The sequence below is a fragment of the Coregonus lavaretus genome (genome assembly GCF_964263955.1).
Source record: "Coregonus lavaretus genome assembly, contig: HAP1_SCAFFOLD_1780, whole genome shotgun sequence".
In the NCBI taxonomy this organism is placed as follows: domain Eukaryota; kingdom Metazoa; phylum Chordata; class Actinopteri; order Salmoniformes; family Salmonidae; genus Coregonus; species Coregonus lavaretus.
Window position 1 is genome coordinate 7068 of NW_028165704.1, and position 12933 is coordinate 20000.

The 12933-nt window shown below is 44.1% G+C and overlaps 1 protein-coding gene across 1 annotated transcript in view; it reads right to left on the reverse strand.

The window, feature by feature from the left end:
* Window positions 1-505: 505 nt before the first annotated feature.
* LOC311115569 (maestro heat-like repeat-containing protein family member 1) overlaps window positions 506-12933 on the reverse strand; it is a 56387-nt gene continuing 43959 nt past the window's right edge. The window contains exons 35-43 of the mRNA XM_084190717.1: window positions 12834-12933; window positions 11499-11613; window positions 7887-8033; window positions 6973-7161; window positions 5342-5491; window positions 4923-5057; window positions 4529-4631; window positions 4003-4068; window positions 506-3141 (exon numbers count right to left, since the gene is read on the reverse strand). The exon at window positions 12834-12933 is cut by the window's right edge and continues 38 nt beyond it. Coding sequence (XP_084046843.1) covers window positions 3065-3141; window positions 4003-4068; window positions 4529-4631; window positions 4923-5057; window positions 5342-5491; window positions 6973-7161; window positions 7887-8033; window positions 11499-11613; window positions 12834-12933 — 1082 coding nt within the window. The 3' untranslated portion in view covers window positions 506-3064. The remainder of the gene's footprint in view (window positions 3142-4002; window positions 4069-4528; window positions 4632-4922; window positions 5058-5341; window positions 5492-6972; window positions 7162-7886; window positions 8034-11498; window positions 11614-12833) is intronic.

Genomic DNA, 12933 nt, shown 5'->3' on the forward strand with positions numbered 1-12933 from the left:
TTCACCTTGAACACTATGGATCCAAATACTGCTGGGTGAGTTTCACTTTCTTTTTCTTATCAGTCTTCAAACTACCCCTCTAACACTCTCCTCTCTTCCTTTTGAGGAGTTGTGAAGAGACCCAGTGGACAGTACATTGAAGTGAGCTTTTCAAGAGATTTATTAAAACCATTAGTCATTTAGAAAAGCTGCTAGATGGACACAATTAAATCTTATTCCCCAAGTCACTTCCATCAGCCAGATGCCTTTCCAGAGGAATGCTGTGAGCGTGAGGAGAGGAGAGCAGGGGACTTTCACAGGTTATCAAATCAGCTTTCACATACTGTACAGTAGGGTTTATATCCTCAATAGTATATAGGTACCTTCACTTTATATATTAACCGTTCTCCAGATTTTCCTTATAAAACAGCTTTAATATCCATATGATTTATTATGTCTTAGTTCTCAACAAACAGTGAGTGAACAATTGTAATATTATAAAAGACTCAGGACACCAGTTATTTTTCTAGGGATCATCACTTTATTTTCTAAATAAAATATCATCATCATCATCATCATCATCATCATAGGCCTGTTTCACAGTGTGCATACATAATACAGTGCACTTTTTCCCCATGTCCATTATTGAAAGATGTCACATTAAAATATTACATTAACAATGGTCCACCAAAGCAGCCATCATCCTCAGTAACCCTTCAATACCCCGAAAGAAACCCCCCGGACACTGACAGACACACAGGTCCTATCCAGCTGTACTTTAGGACCATGACCAGACGACACTTTTACCCAACGTAGGCAACACATTAAAAAGTGCCTATAATGTAGTTTACCACAGACGCACCAGCTCTATCCATCAGTAACACAATGAAAACATTTTGATGTGTCATTTACTATGTACAACGACATACCGATTTAGTAGCGCAACGTACAAATTACTTAAGAACAACAATAATGACAGGAATGTCATAGCTTAACACCTCTTATAACCAGTACCCTAACCCTATCGTGTGGAGCGACACATGCAAAGGAAAAGTGAAGTGCATTCCATCTTTTAAGAGAAAGGGATAGATAACACAAGGAGAGGTATGAAAAGGAATGAATTGTTATTGCGTCCATCTTAAAACGCAGCTACTCAGTAAATCTATTATTTGCAGATCTGGGTTCAAATACCAATTGAAATAATTTCAAGTACTTTAGCTGTTCTTAATTCTGCTTGCCTGCTGGCGCAATGGAACCAATAGAATAGCGCTGGCAAAACTGCAAACCCCGCCCCCCTGGCAGGTTAAAGAAAACTCAACACTATTTTTGAATGAATTCAAATAGTATTTAAACCCAGGTCTGATTATTTGGCACTGTGTGGCGACTCCACGGGAGTGCCTGGTTGCGTACATGTTGAACCTGGGATAAAGAGGAAGAACAGATAAAGACTAGGGGTCACGTTCATTAGGCACCAAACGGAAGAAAACGGACTGAAAACGGGGAGAGACTATCTGGACTTGTCCAACGATACGAACTTCCCGTACTCATTTTCCGTTGCGTGGTCCTAATGAACGTGACCCAGGCGTTTTCCCCGACCTGACAAGTATAAACTCTGGGCCATCAATGTATACCTATATAACTAGGGCCTGTTTTTTTCCCTGGTGGTCAGGAGAAAACTCCTGTTCCTACAAGATAACATTTTCTGAACTAGCTACAATAGCGTGTTTTAGGATGCAGTCTTGTTGCTAGACAATCCTAGCATGAGAATGAATGGAGCCTCTGAAATCACTTCTGCCTCAGATGTAACTGTAAAAGTGGGTACACGGGGTGGTTTAGAACTGTCCTTACTGACAGACAGCCTCCTTGGACATGGCTGATTACTGCTGATCCTTGTGTGTAGGGACGTGACGGTCATAGAATTTTGTATGACGGTAATTGGTTAGCCAAATGACTGCGGTCACCGTAACAACCGTTCGAATAGCAAAAAATTACAAATGAATAAATATAGACGCACATTTCTCCTCTACTTCTCTCCTGACCGCATGTGCTGCCATAGAAATTGAATGAGTAGAACGGACATCCGCATTCAAGTCAATGATGGTATAATGGGTGGACTGGCAGCCATTGCGAGTGTACCCATAGCAGCAAAGCAGGAAGTAAAATATGTGCTGTGATTTGCTGATTCAACTCAATAGACATTACAAAAAAATACAGTACATTCCATTGCATGAGCCACATCAGTTAACATCATTTGAATGAACATTCTACATTACAACAAAGTTTAATCATGTTGTTAAGAGTCCATGTTGCAGCAGAAATGGAATCAACCCCACGAATGCCCGGCGGTCCCGTCTTCAGTCAGCTGTTCGTTCAACAAAACAACATTTATTTTATTTTTTACGGTAATGGCGGTTATTTTATTTTCATGACTGTCTTCATCCATAACCGCCGGTTACACGGTAATAGTGCCAGCCCTACTTGTGTGTTTAGGTAGTTGATCCACTAGACTAGTGTGAATAAATAGGGTGGAGGCTGGAGGCTCACAGCACAGAAAGGCTAAATTCCAAATCAACCCCTAGCCCCTCCCCTCTAGCCCCTCCTCTTGACCTGAAGGGGATGGATAGCTATAACCAATATGGTGGAAATTCCATCCAGCAGGTAAATACCATCAGGAGGCAAAGTTGAAGGAAGTAACTAGCATATTGCCTCTACCTTTCCAATCCCTTCAGGTCTACAGGAGTGCCTAGGGAAGAGGGGATAGGGCTCGATTTGGAATTCAGCTAAACACAAAGATCAGCGGCCGTCAGACCCATTGGCCTAACCCTAACACATGGTCAACATTCTCTGAATGCGCTAAAGAGAAATTCCAAACATTTCAACAGATTTCATTATACTGCTCCAAAGTGCTATGAATGTTTTTCTATACATGGAGGTATAGTCTTTGGTCACTAATACATACTTTCAAGGACTAATTCAAGTTCCACTGTCAACATGTAAAGTACCATATCATTTTCTTAGAAAGCAGTAACATGAAGAAAACAGAAAAAGCAAATTAAGTAATGAATGGCAGGCAGGATGTTTGTGTTCAATGGAAGTGGCCCATAGCTTCAGCTGCCTTGACTCTCACCACTGGGTCTGGGTCCTGGAGCAGCATGACCAGACCTGTGAGGCAACACACACAACACAGTATGAGGTCATAGTCTTCCCTCAACTAATGTCTGACAGAAGACAATGAGTATGAAGTAGATTTCCCTGATCATTTGGATCTGAGCAGGAATAACTCCTGGCCCTACGTATACAAGCACCTTTAGTTACAGTATCAACACATGGAAGGAGCACTCAACACAGACTACAACACACCAAACAACCGTTACAACACACGCAACTCAGCAACAGTCGCAACTCAGCAACAGTCGCAACTCAGCAACTCGACAACAGTCGCAACACACCCAACTCAACAACAGACCCAACAACACAGCCGACTCAACAACACAGCCGACTCAACAACACAGCCGACCCAACAACACAGCCGACTCAACAACACAGCCGACTCAACAACACAGCCGACTCAACAACACAGCCGACTCAACAACACAGCCGACCCAACAACACAGCCAACTCAACAACACAGCCGACTCAACAACACAGCCGACTCAACAACACAGCCGACTCAACAACACAGCCGACTCAACAACACAGCCGACTCAACAACACAGCCGACTCAACAACACAGCCGACTCAACAACACAGCCAACTCAACAACACAGCCGACCCAACAACACAGCCGACCCAACAACACAGCCGACTCAACAACACAGCCGACTCAACAACACAGCCGACTCAACAACACAGCCAACTCAACAACACAGCCAACTCAACAACACAGCCAACTCAACAACACAGCCGACTCAACAACACAGCCAACTCAACAACACAGCCAACTCAACAACACAGCCAACTCAACAACAGTTACAACACATCCAACTTGCTGGGAACTAGAACTAGAAAAACAGCTATGCCTACCTTTGGTCACACTCCCCATGTTGATGTGAGAAAATAATTCCTCAGGAAGATTACCCAGAAGGAAACCTACAAAGAAACGTTCGATTAGATACATATTTAAGTGAAAATCTCTACCAATGGTAAATTAGAGAGAATATTTGGTTTGTGCAAACAGCTTGATTACTACTCTCTTTTTGAAAATTACAACTAATTATATGACATTTATCTAATATTGTAACAGAGCTCTGTCTGAAAAACGATCAATACTTTTCTAACTCATAACTGACTACAAAGTCATTGGGACAGCTACTGAGGCTAAGACACAGAGCAGAGCTGTGTTGAGCAGGGTTTTGGTCAATTCCAGTCAATTCAGAAGGTAAACCAAATTCCAATTCCAAATGTATCATTTAAAAGAATTGGATTTCATTGTACTTCCTGAATTGCCTGGAATTTAAATGGAATAGACCCCAACCCTGGTGTTGAGGTGAAGTGAAGTTGAGGAAACAGAGTTGATCAAAGAGAACCAAGACATCGTTTTCCTACCTACCGATAAACATAGCAGCGCTGGCCCGAACCTCGGCCCAGTTGCTTTTGAAGAACTGGATAACGGTGATGTGGTAGAAGTTGAGCATGCCAGGGAAGTCTTGAATCTGGGGACAAATGAAATAACATTTCTATCATACCCTCCCAAAAACAGAAAAATAAAAGTAACCTTTTTAAAATAAATGCAGCACAACATTATTATTCAAGGTGGGTTTCCAATGCAACTTGTCTACTGATTGCTTAGCGTGCAATGCATTTAAAAAGCTTTTTACTAGGTAAATAATTGCCGCCTCCTAATGCCAGATCTCCATTACTGGTTTTGATGGCCGATGGTGAGGTCTGTATCAGTTTGTGAATGGTGAGTAGAGAATTACAGTATTAGACAGTGATCAACTCACAATATATTTGGTGAGGTCGTTGATGAATTCTCCGTAGTGCAGACTCTTGTCCTCGTGGAGATGGTTCTGGAACATAGTGGTGATCAGCTCTGAGCCCACCACTGGAGCACACACTCGCATGGCATACTTACATGCCTGCACGGACAGACGGACAGACAGGGAAACAGTCTTTAAGCCTACCATCTGCATCTCAGCACAAAGGCTGCTTCAGTTCAATCCACATGATAATGACATAATAATGTATCATTTACTTAAATCTATGATATAAACCAGACTATATCATATGAATTCTAGGTATGTAAAGCACATGACTGCAAAGAAAACTAGACAACAGGTATACTGTACCAAACATCAAACCAGTTTCTAGAACCATAGTTTCCCCAAGTCCACTGCCTGAGTTTTGATGTGAGGTTACCCACCTTGACCACCTGCAGGTTGGGGTCACTGAGGTGCAGCAGCAGGCTAACCAGAACGTTGTGGATCTGGTCCTTGAACACAGGCTCTCCTGAACCAAACTTAGACAGGTTCCCCAGGAGCATGATGGAGGCACAGCGGATCTCATCATTCTCCTGTTGGGTCAACAGTACAGGAGCGCAGTTAGAGGATCCACACCAAACCCATCATCAACATTTAATACATTTGGCCATTTAGCAGACCAAACCCTTCTTATCCAGAGCGACTTACAGTCTAACATCCATTTAATTGAAACAAGATTGTCCTTTTCTTGATACTGTAAACTTTTACATGAGATACTCATTTGGCCCTGAGAAACTAGGAACTCAAAATACCAAATATCACATATAGACTGGTAACATTCTCCCTTATCCTGAGAAGAGAGAAGTGAAACGTAATATAAGCCTTACAAGTGTGTTTTAGCCCTGTCACAAGCATCCTCCTCAGAGGCCACTACTCTCTAAGGGAATGGGTTAATTTCACCTTAATCTCTATCTCTCAGGTAGGGGAGTTACCAAGAGAGAAAACCAAACGTTAGGGTTCCCAGATGCTCGATATGGACTGACATCAGGCATGGTTAAAATAATCTTAAAGACCCAACCACAACCGAGTGGCGCAGTGGTCTAAGGCACTGCATCGCACTGCTAGCTGTGCCACTAGCTCTGTCATAGCCGGCCGCGACCGGGAGACCCATGGGGCGGCGCACAATTGGCCCAGTGTCGTCCAGGGTAGGGGAGGGAATGGCCGGCAGGGATGTAGCTCAGTTGGTAGAGCGTGGCGTTTGCAACGCCAGGGTTCGATTCCCACAGGGGGCCAGTATGAAAAATAAAAAAATAATGTATGCACTCACTAACTGTAAGTCGCTCTGGATAAGAGTGTCTGCTAAATGACTAAAATGTAAATGTAAATGATGCTTGCAACAACTCAGGTGAAACTTTATTTCTTATGTTATTAACTAGAAAATGCCCTTGAGGTAAGAAACCTCTTGTGCAGGCAACCTTGCAAAGTTTCAGTGATCAAGTCAATAGACTACAGCTACAGTACATAGAGCCAATGTACACCTAGACCAGGATTCAACTCTTTATTTATTGTTATTTAACCCTTGTTTTACCAGGTAAGTTGACTGAGAACACATTCTCATTTACAGCAACAACCTGGGGAATAGTTACAGGGGAGAGGAAGGGGGATGAATGAGCCAATTGGAAGATGATTAGGTGGCCATGATGGTATGAGGGCCAAATTGGGAATTTAGCCAGGACACCGGGGTTAACACCTCTACTCTTACGATAAGTGCCATGGGATCTGTAGTGACTACAGAGAGTCAAGACACCCGTTTAACGTCCCATCCAAAACACGGCACCTTACACAGGGCAATGTCCCCAATCACTGCCCTGGGGCATTGGGATATTTATTTTTTTACCAGAGGAAAGAGTGCCTCCTACTGGCCCTCCAATACCACTTCCAGCAGCATCTGGTCACCCATCCAGGGACCGACCGGGACCAACCCTGCATAGCTTCAGAGGCAAGCCAGCAGTGGGATGCAGCAGGGTGCTAACTCTACCATGACAACAGAGACGTGTGTGTCTGCTCTACTCACACTCTCCAGGAAGGGTTTGATCTTCATGAAGATGTAGACGACCAGCAGGTGGACGTTCTTCTTGTCCAGGTAGAGGAGCACCTTGGACAGGCCTGACATGGCTTCCAGAGTGATGCGTTTCCCAGGGTCGTCCTTCTCCTCCATCCCAGAGCTCATAGCAGCCAGCAGCTCCTTGGCATACTTATTTACCTAGAAAAATAGAGATTTTGTATAGGTTGTGATTACAGAGATCCATATTTGTCTGAAACATTGCTCCGCTCTGCTGCCATCTTGGTTGGACCAGAGTGGTATACTACAGATAACTTACATATTCTGGAAATACTTTTTTTTAAGACAACAACCAAAAACTTTTTAGATTTCTTAATAAACCAGAAAATCAATAGTTATTTTGGGTTGTTATCTAGCTAACTCATTGATCCTGCTCTGTAGTATATCCCTCTGGTATCTCTTGAAAAACAGATTTTATCGCAATGAGACTACCTGAATAAATAAAGGTAAAAAAAATAAAAATAAGATTACATACTTATAGAGATGACATACTTGGTCACTAGGTACACGGACAGAGGTTAGTGACACTCTCTTTCTCTCCACCCCCCTATGTGCATAGAGTATATCCCTATAGTATCTCTTGAAACTTTTTGTCAGCGTAATATTGCCACATTGAGGTAAGATTATTCAGTCATACCTTCTCAGGTGATCTCACAGCAATGTTCCCCAGCCCACTGACAAACAGCACGCCCCCTCCCCTCCCTCCATCATGTACCTTCTCAGGTGATCTCACAGCAATGTTCCCCAGCCCACTGACAAACAGCACGCCCCCTCCCCTCCCTCCATCATGTACCTTCTCAGGTGATCTCACAGCAATGTTCCCCATCCCACTGACAGCCAGCATGCCCCCTCCCCTCATCATGTACCTTCTCAGGTGATCCCACGGCGATGTTCCCCAGCCCCCTGACGGCCAGCATGCGGACGGTACAGCAGGGGTCAGAGATACGCTCCATCATGTTGTTCATCAGGACATCCATCATCATCAGCTCTGTCACCACGTGGTGGTTCAGCAACTACCGTTACACACAGACACAGAACAGTGTGAAGCCAGTGGTTCATCAACCTAAACACCGCTCTAGTTCTGCCACCTTTCACCGCAGATGTGGAAGGGCGACATCAGCGGATGTAGTGGATTGAGACGCAGCCCATGCAAAAAATCTCATTAGCATAATTGAAAAATCCCCATCAAAATGTGCCAGTTTAAGCTAGAGATATGTTTTTTTGCATGGGCTAGGTCTCAATCCACTACATCCACTGATATCGCCCTTCCGCATCTGCGGTGAAAGGTGGCAGAGATAGAGCGGTGTTTGTCAGACCATGAGACATCCCGAAAATCGATCTTCTCACAAAAACTTCTGTAGCGTCCGAACGGTTTGGCCCACAAAACTATTATGACCCCTCTATGGAAAGATGAGACTCTCACAAACACGATGTTCTCCGTTTGGCTCTACGCCCCTCCACAAGCGTCACAGGACTCGCCTGAAGTCGGTACATCCGATCTGCCAACTTCTGTCTGTAGCGTCTGAACAGTTTGGGCTACACACTAATATGACCCCTCACCAACACGTACATGTTGTTTGTTTTACTCTAGGACACCCACAAGCCTCACAAGACTAGTCTGAAGGTAGCCGGGAACCAGTAAAAAAATTAAATATGGAAGTCAGTCTATGTCATGGAAAGAGCTGGTGTTCTTAATGTTTTGTATACTCAGTGTATATCATTATATACAAGGGCTTTTTCCTGTTAAATGGCTGCATTCATGAACATCACATTGCAAGTTTAAATGCTGAATAAAAGCAGGGAAGAGATGGCTTGCTATATAACACAGATCAAATATATAGAGCAGATAAAACACTCCAAATAAAACACTCCAGATAAAAACACTCATCAGCAGTCGAATCACTGCTCTGTTCTAGTAAAAGTAGCAAGTAAGTTTCCCTCATCCAATGTAAAGAGTTTTGAGAACCTGGAAAAGGGCTATATAAATCCACTATTATCATTTCTATTACTATTATTATTATTATTATTATTATTATTATTATTATTATTATTAGGTAACTACAGTGAGGGAAAAAAGTATTTGATCCCCTGCTGATTTTGTACGTTTGCCCACTGACAAAGAAATTATCAGTCTATAATTTTAATGGTAGGCTTATTTGAACAGTGTGAGACAGAATAACAACAAAGAAATCCAGAAAAACACATTTCAAAAATGTTATAAATTCATTTGCATTTTAATGAGGGAAATAAGTATTTGACCCCTCTGCAAAACATGACTTAGTACTTGGTGGCAAAACCCTTATTGGCAATCACAGAGGTCAGACGTTTCTTGTAGTTGGCCACCAGGTTTGCACACATCTAGGAAGGATTTTGTCCCACTCTTCTTTGCAGATCTTCTCCAAGTCATTAAGGTTTCGAGACTGACGTTTGACAACTCGAACATTCAGCTCCCTCCACAGATTTTCTATGGGATTAAGGTCTGGAGACTGGCTAGGCCACTCCAGGACCTTAATGTACTTCTTGAGCCACTCCTTTGTTGCCTTGGCCGTGTGTTTTGGGCCATTGTCATGCTGGAATACCCATCCACTACCTATTTTCAATGCCCTGGCTGAGGGAAGGAGGTTCTCACCCAAGATTTGACGGTACATGGCCCTGTCCATCGTCCCTTTGATGCGGTGAAGTTGCCCTGTCCCCTTAGCAGAAAAACACCCCCAAAGCATAATGTTTCCACCTCCATGTTTGACGGTGGGGATGGTGTTCTTGGGGTCATAGGCAGCATTCCTCCTCCTCCAAACACGGCGAGTTGAGTTGATGCCAAAGAGCTCGATTTTGGTCTCATCTGACCACAACACTTTCACCCAGTTGAAGGATTTCAGTCCTTCACGGCGTAGTGTGTTACCAATTGTTTTCTTGGTGACTATGGTCCCAGCTGCCTTGAGATCATTGACAAGATCCTCTGTGTAGTTCTGGGCTGATTCCTCACCGTTCTCATGATCATTGCAACTCCACGAGGTGAGATCTTGCATGGAGCCCCAGGCTGAGGGAGATTGACAGTGCTTTTGTGTTTCTTCCATTTGCGAATAATCACACCACCTGTTGTCAACTTCTCACCAAGCTGCTTGTCTTGTAGCCCATTCCAGCCTTGTGTAGGTCTACAATCTTGTCCCAGACATCCTTGGAGAGCTCTTTGGTCTTGGCCATGGTGGAGAGTTTGGAATCTGATTGATTGATTGCTTCTGTGGACAGGTGTCTTTTATACAGGTAACAAACTGAGATTAGGAGCACTCCCTTTAAGAGTGTGCTCCTAATCTCAGCTTGTTACCTGTATAAAAGACACCTGGGAGCCAGAAATCTTTCTGATTGAGAGGGGGTCAAATACTTATTTCCCTAATTAAAATGCAAATCATTTTATAACATTTTTGACATGCGTTTTTCTGGATTGTTTTCTCTCACTGTTTAAATAAACCTACCAAAATTATAGACTGATAATTTCTTTGTCAGTGGGCAAACGTACAAAATCAGCAGGGGATCAAATACTTTTTTCCCCTCACTGTAACTCCCTGACAGAATGTCAGTGAGATGACAGGAGGACTCCCGAGTCCCAACCCTGAGGCCCCAACCCTGAGGCCGATGTCACACGAAGCAATCGGAATGCAATTTATGTTGCTCACCTTACAGAATTGCATCTGGGTTGCTCAGTGTCACACCCCAAACATCGCCTGCAACTTAGTTGCATTGCATCGCATGAGATAGAAATCAATCCTATTTCACACAACCAACTGTATGCAATGTCCAATCAGTGAGCAGAAAAAAAGTTTACATGACTCATCCTTTGGAACTCTGATCCAGTTGTCATGTCAACACAGCGGTCAGTGCTGCTGCAAACCACGACAAAAGAGACATGCCAAATGGGAAATGTATAAAAACATTCTAGACACCATGTCTAGTCATGGTTTATGTACATGGTCTGGCAGTCAATTAATGTAATTTTTAAAGTGAACCCAGACCTTTCTCTTTCCAACATGAACTGCCCTAGCTAGTTAGCTTAGTTCATCGCTAGCTTGGTTTGCTAGCTAGTTACAGTAGCTTGGCAAAACATGGTTGGCAAATAGGTAACATTTTGGCTAGCTAGCTAAATTGTACAGGCAGCATTTTGTCTATATCGATTATGTTACAATTACCAAACGTTTGGCTAAACAAATCATTTATGAAACCGTGATGTGATGTATGACAGGAGTGATGCTGCATGCAATTTCAATTGCATTTGAATTGCTTCGTGTATCAGCAAAGTTGCTTGAGATGTCACTTGCAACTTGCATCTGCAACAGAAATTGCGTCCAAATTGCTTTGTGTGACACAGGCTTTAGATGATTGCAGATCTGAAGGGTCTGGATAGGTATAATCAGTGTAGTGGTGGACTTTATACCATTTGCTTCCTTCTTACAGACCTACAACAGTGGGTCCTGGGCTTGGCTCACCTCAGAGAAGAAGGCTGTGATAGTGACCCTCTGACACTCGTAGATGTTGTTGAGACAGGGGCACAGACACTCCACTATGGCCGGGAGACGGGGGCCTGCGTGCCTGGCCATGGCCCTGAAAACAACACCACACCGCTCACACCAACTGATACAGCATATAGGGTAGCTACTCTGTGAATATCATGACGCTAGGTTAGGGTTGAGGTTGAGGGTTGAACTGGGATGTGGACAAGAAGCTAGAGTTAGGGTTAGGGTTGTGGTTGAGGGTTTAACCTGGATGTGGACATGAGGCTAGGGTTAGGTTTGTGGTTGAGGCTAGGGTTGAACCAGGATGTGGGCATGAAGCTAGGGTTAGGGATGAGGTTAAGGTTGAACTGGGATGTGGACATGAGGCTAGGGTTAGGGTTGAACTGGAATGTGGACATGAAGCTAGGGTTAGGGATGAGGTTAAGGTTGAACTGGGATGTGGACATGAGGCTAGGGTTAGGGTTGTGGCTGAGGGTTAGGGTTGAACTGGAATGTGGACATGAAGCTAGGGTTAGGGATGAGGTTAAGGTTGGAATGGGATGTGGACATGAAGCTAGGGTTAGGGATGAGGTTAAGGTTGAACTGGGATGTGGACATGAGGCTAGGGTTAGGGTTGAACTGGGATGTGGACATGAAGCTAGGGTTAGAGTTGAACTGGGATGTGGACATGAAGCTAGGGTTAGAGTTGAACTGGGATGTGGACATGAAGCTAGGGTTAGAGTTGAACTGGGATGTGGACATGAAGCTAGGGTTAGGGTTGAACTGGGAGGTGGACATGAAGCTAGGGTTAGGGTTGAACTGGGATGTGGACATGAAGCTAGGGTTAGAGTTGAACTGGGATGTGGACATGAAGCTAGGGTTAGAGTTGAACTGGGATGTGGACATGAAGCTAGGGTTAGGGTTGAACTGGGAGGTGGACATGAAGCTAGGGTTAGGGTTGAACTGGGATGTGGACATGAAGCTAGGGTTAGAGTTGAACTGGGATGTGGACATGAAGCTAGGGTTAGGGTTGAACTGGGATGTGGACATGAAGCTAGGGTTAGGGTTGAACTGGGATGTGGACATGAAGCTAGGGTTAGGGTTGAACTGGGATGTGGACATGAAGCTAGGGTTAGAGTTGAACTGGGATGTGGACATGAAGCTAGGGTTAGGGTTGAACTGGGATGTGGACATGAAGCTAGGGTTAGGGTTGAACTGGGATGTGGACATGAAGACAGGGTTAGGGTTGAACTGGGATGTGGACATGAAGCTAGGGTTAGGGTTGAACTGGGATGTGGACATGAAGCTAGGGTTAGGGTCAGGGTGTACCTGGCTAGGAGGGTGACCCCGGTGGTGTGCTGCTGGGGGTCCTTCATCTTGTCCCAGGCCCCCTCCTGGTCCAGAGGTTTCACTACATCGTCCAGCTGGG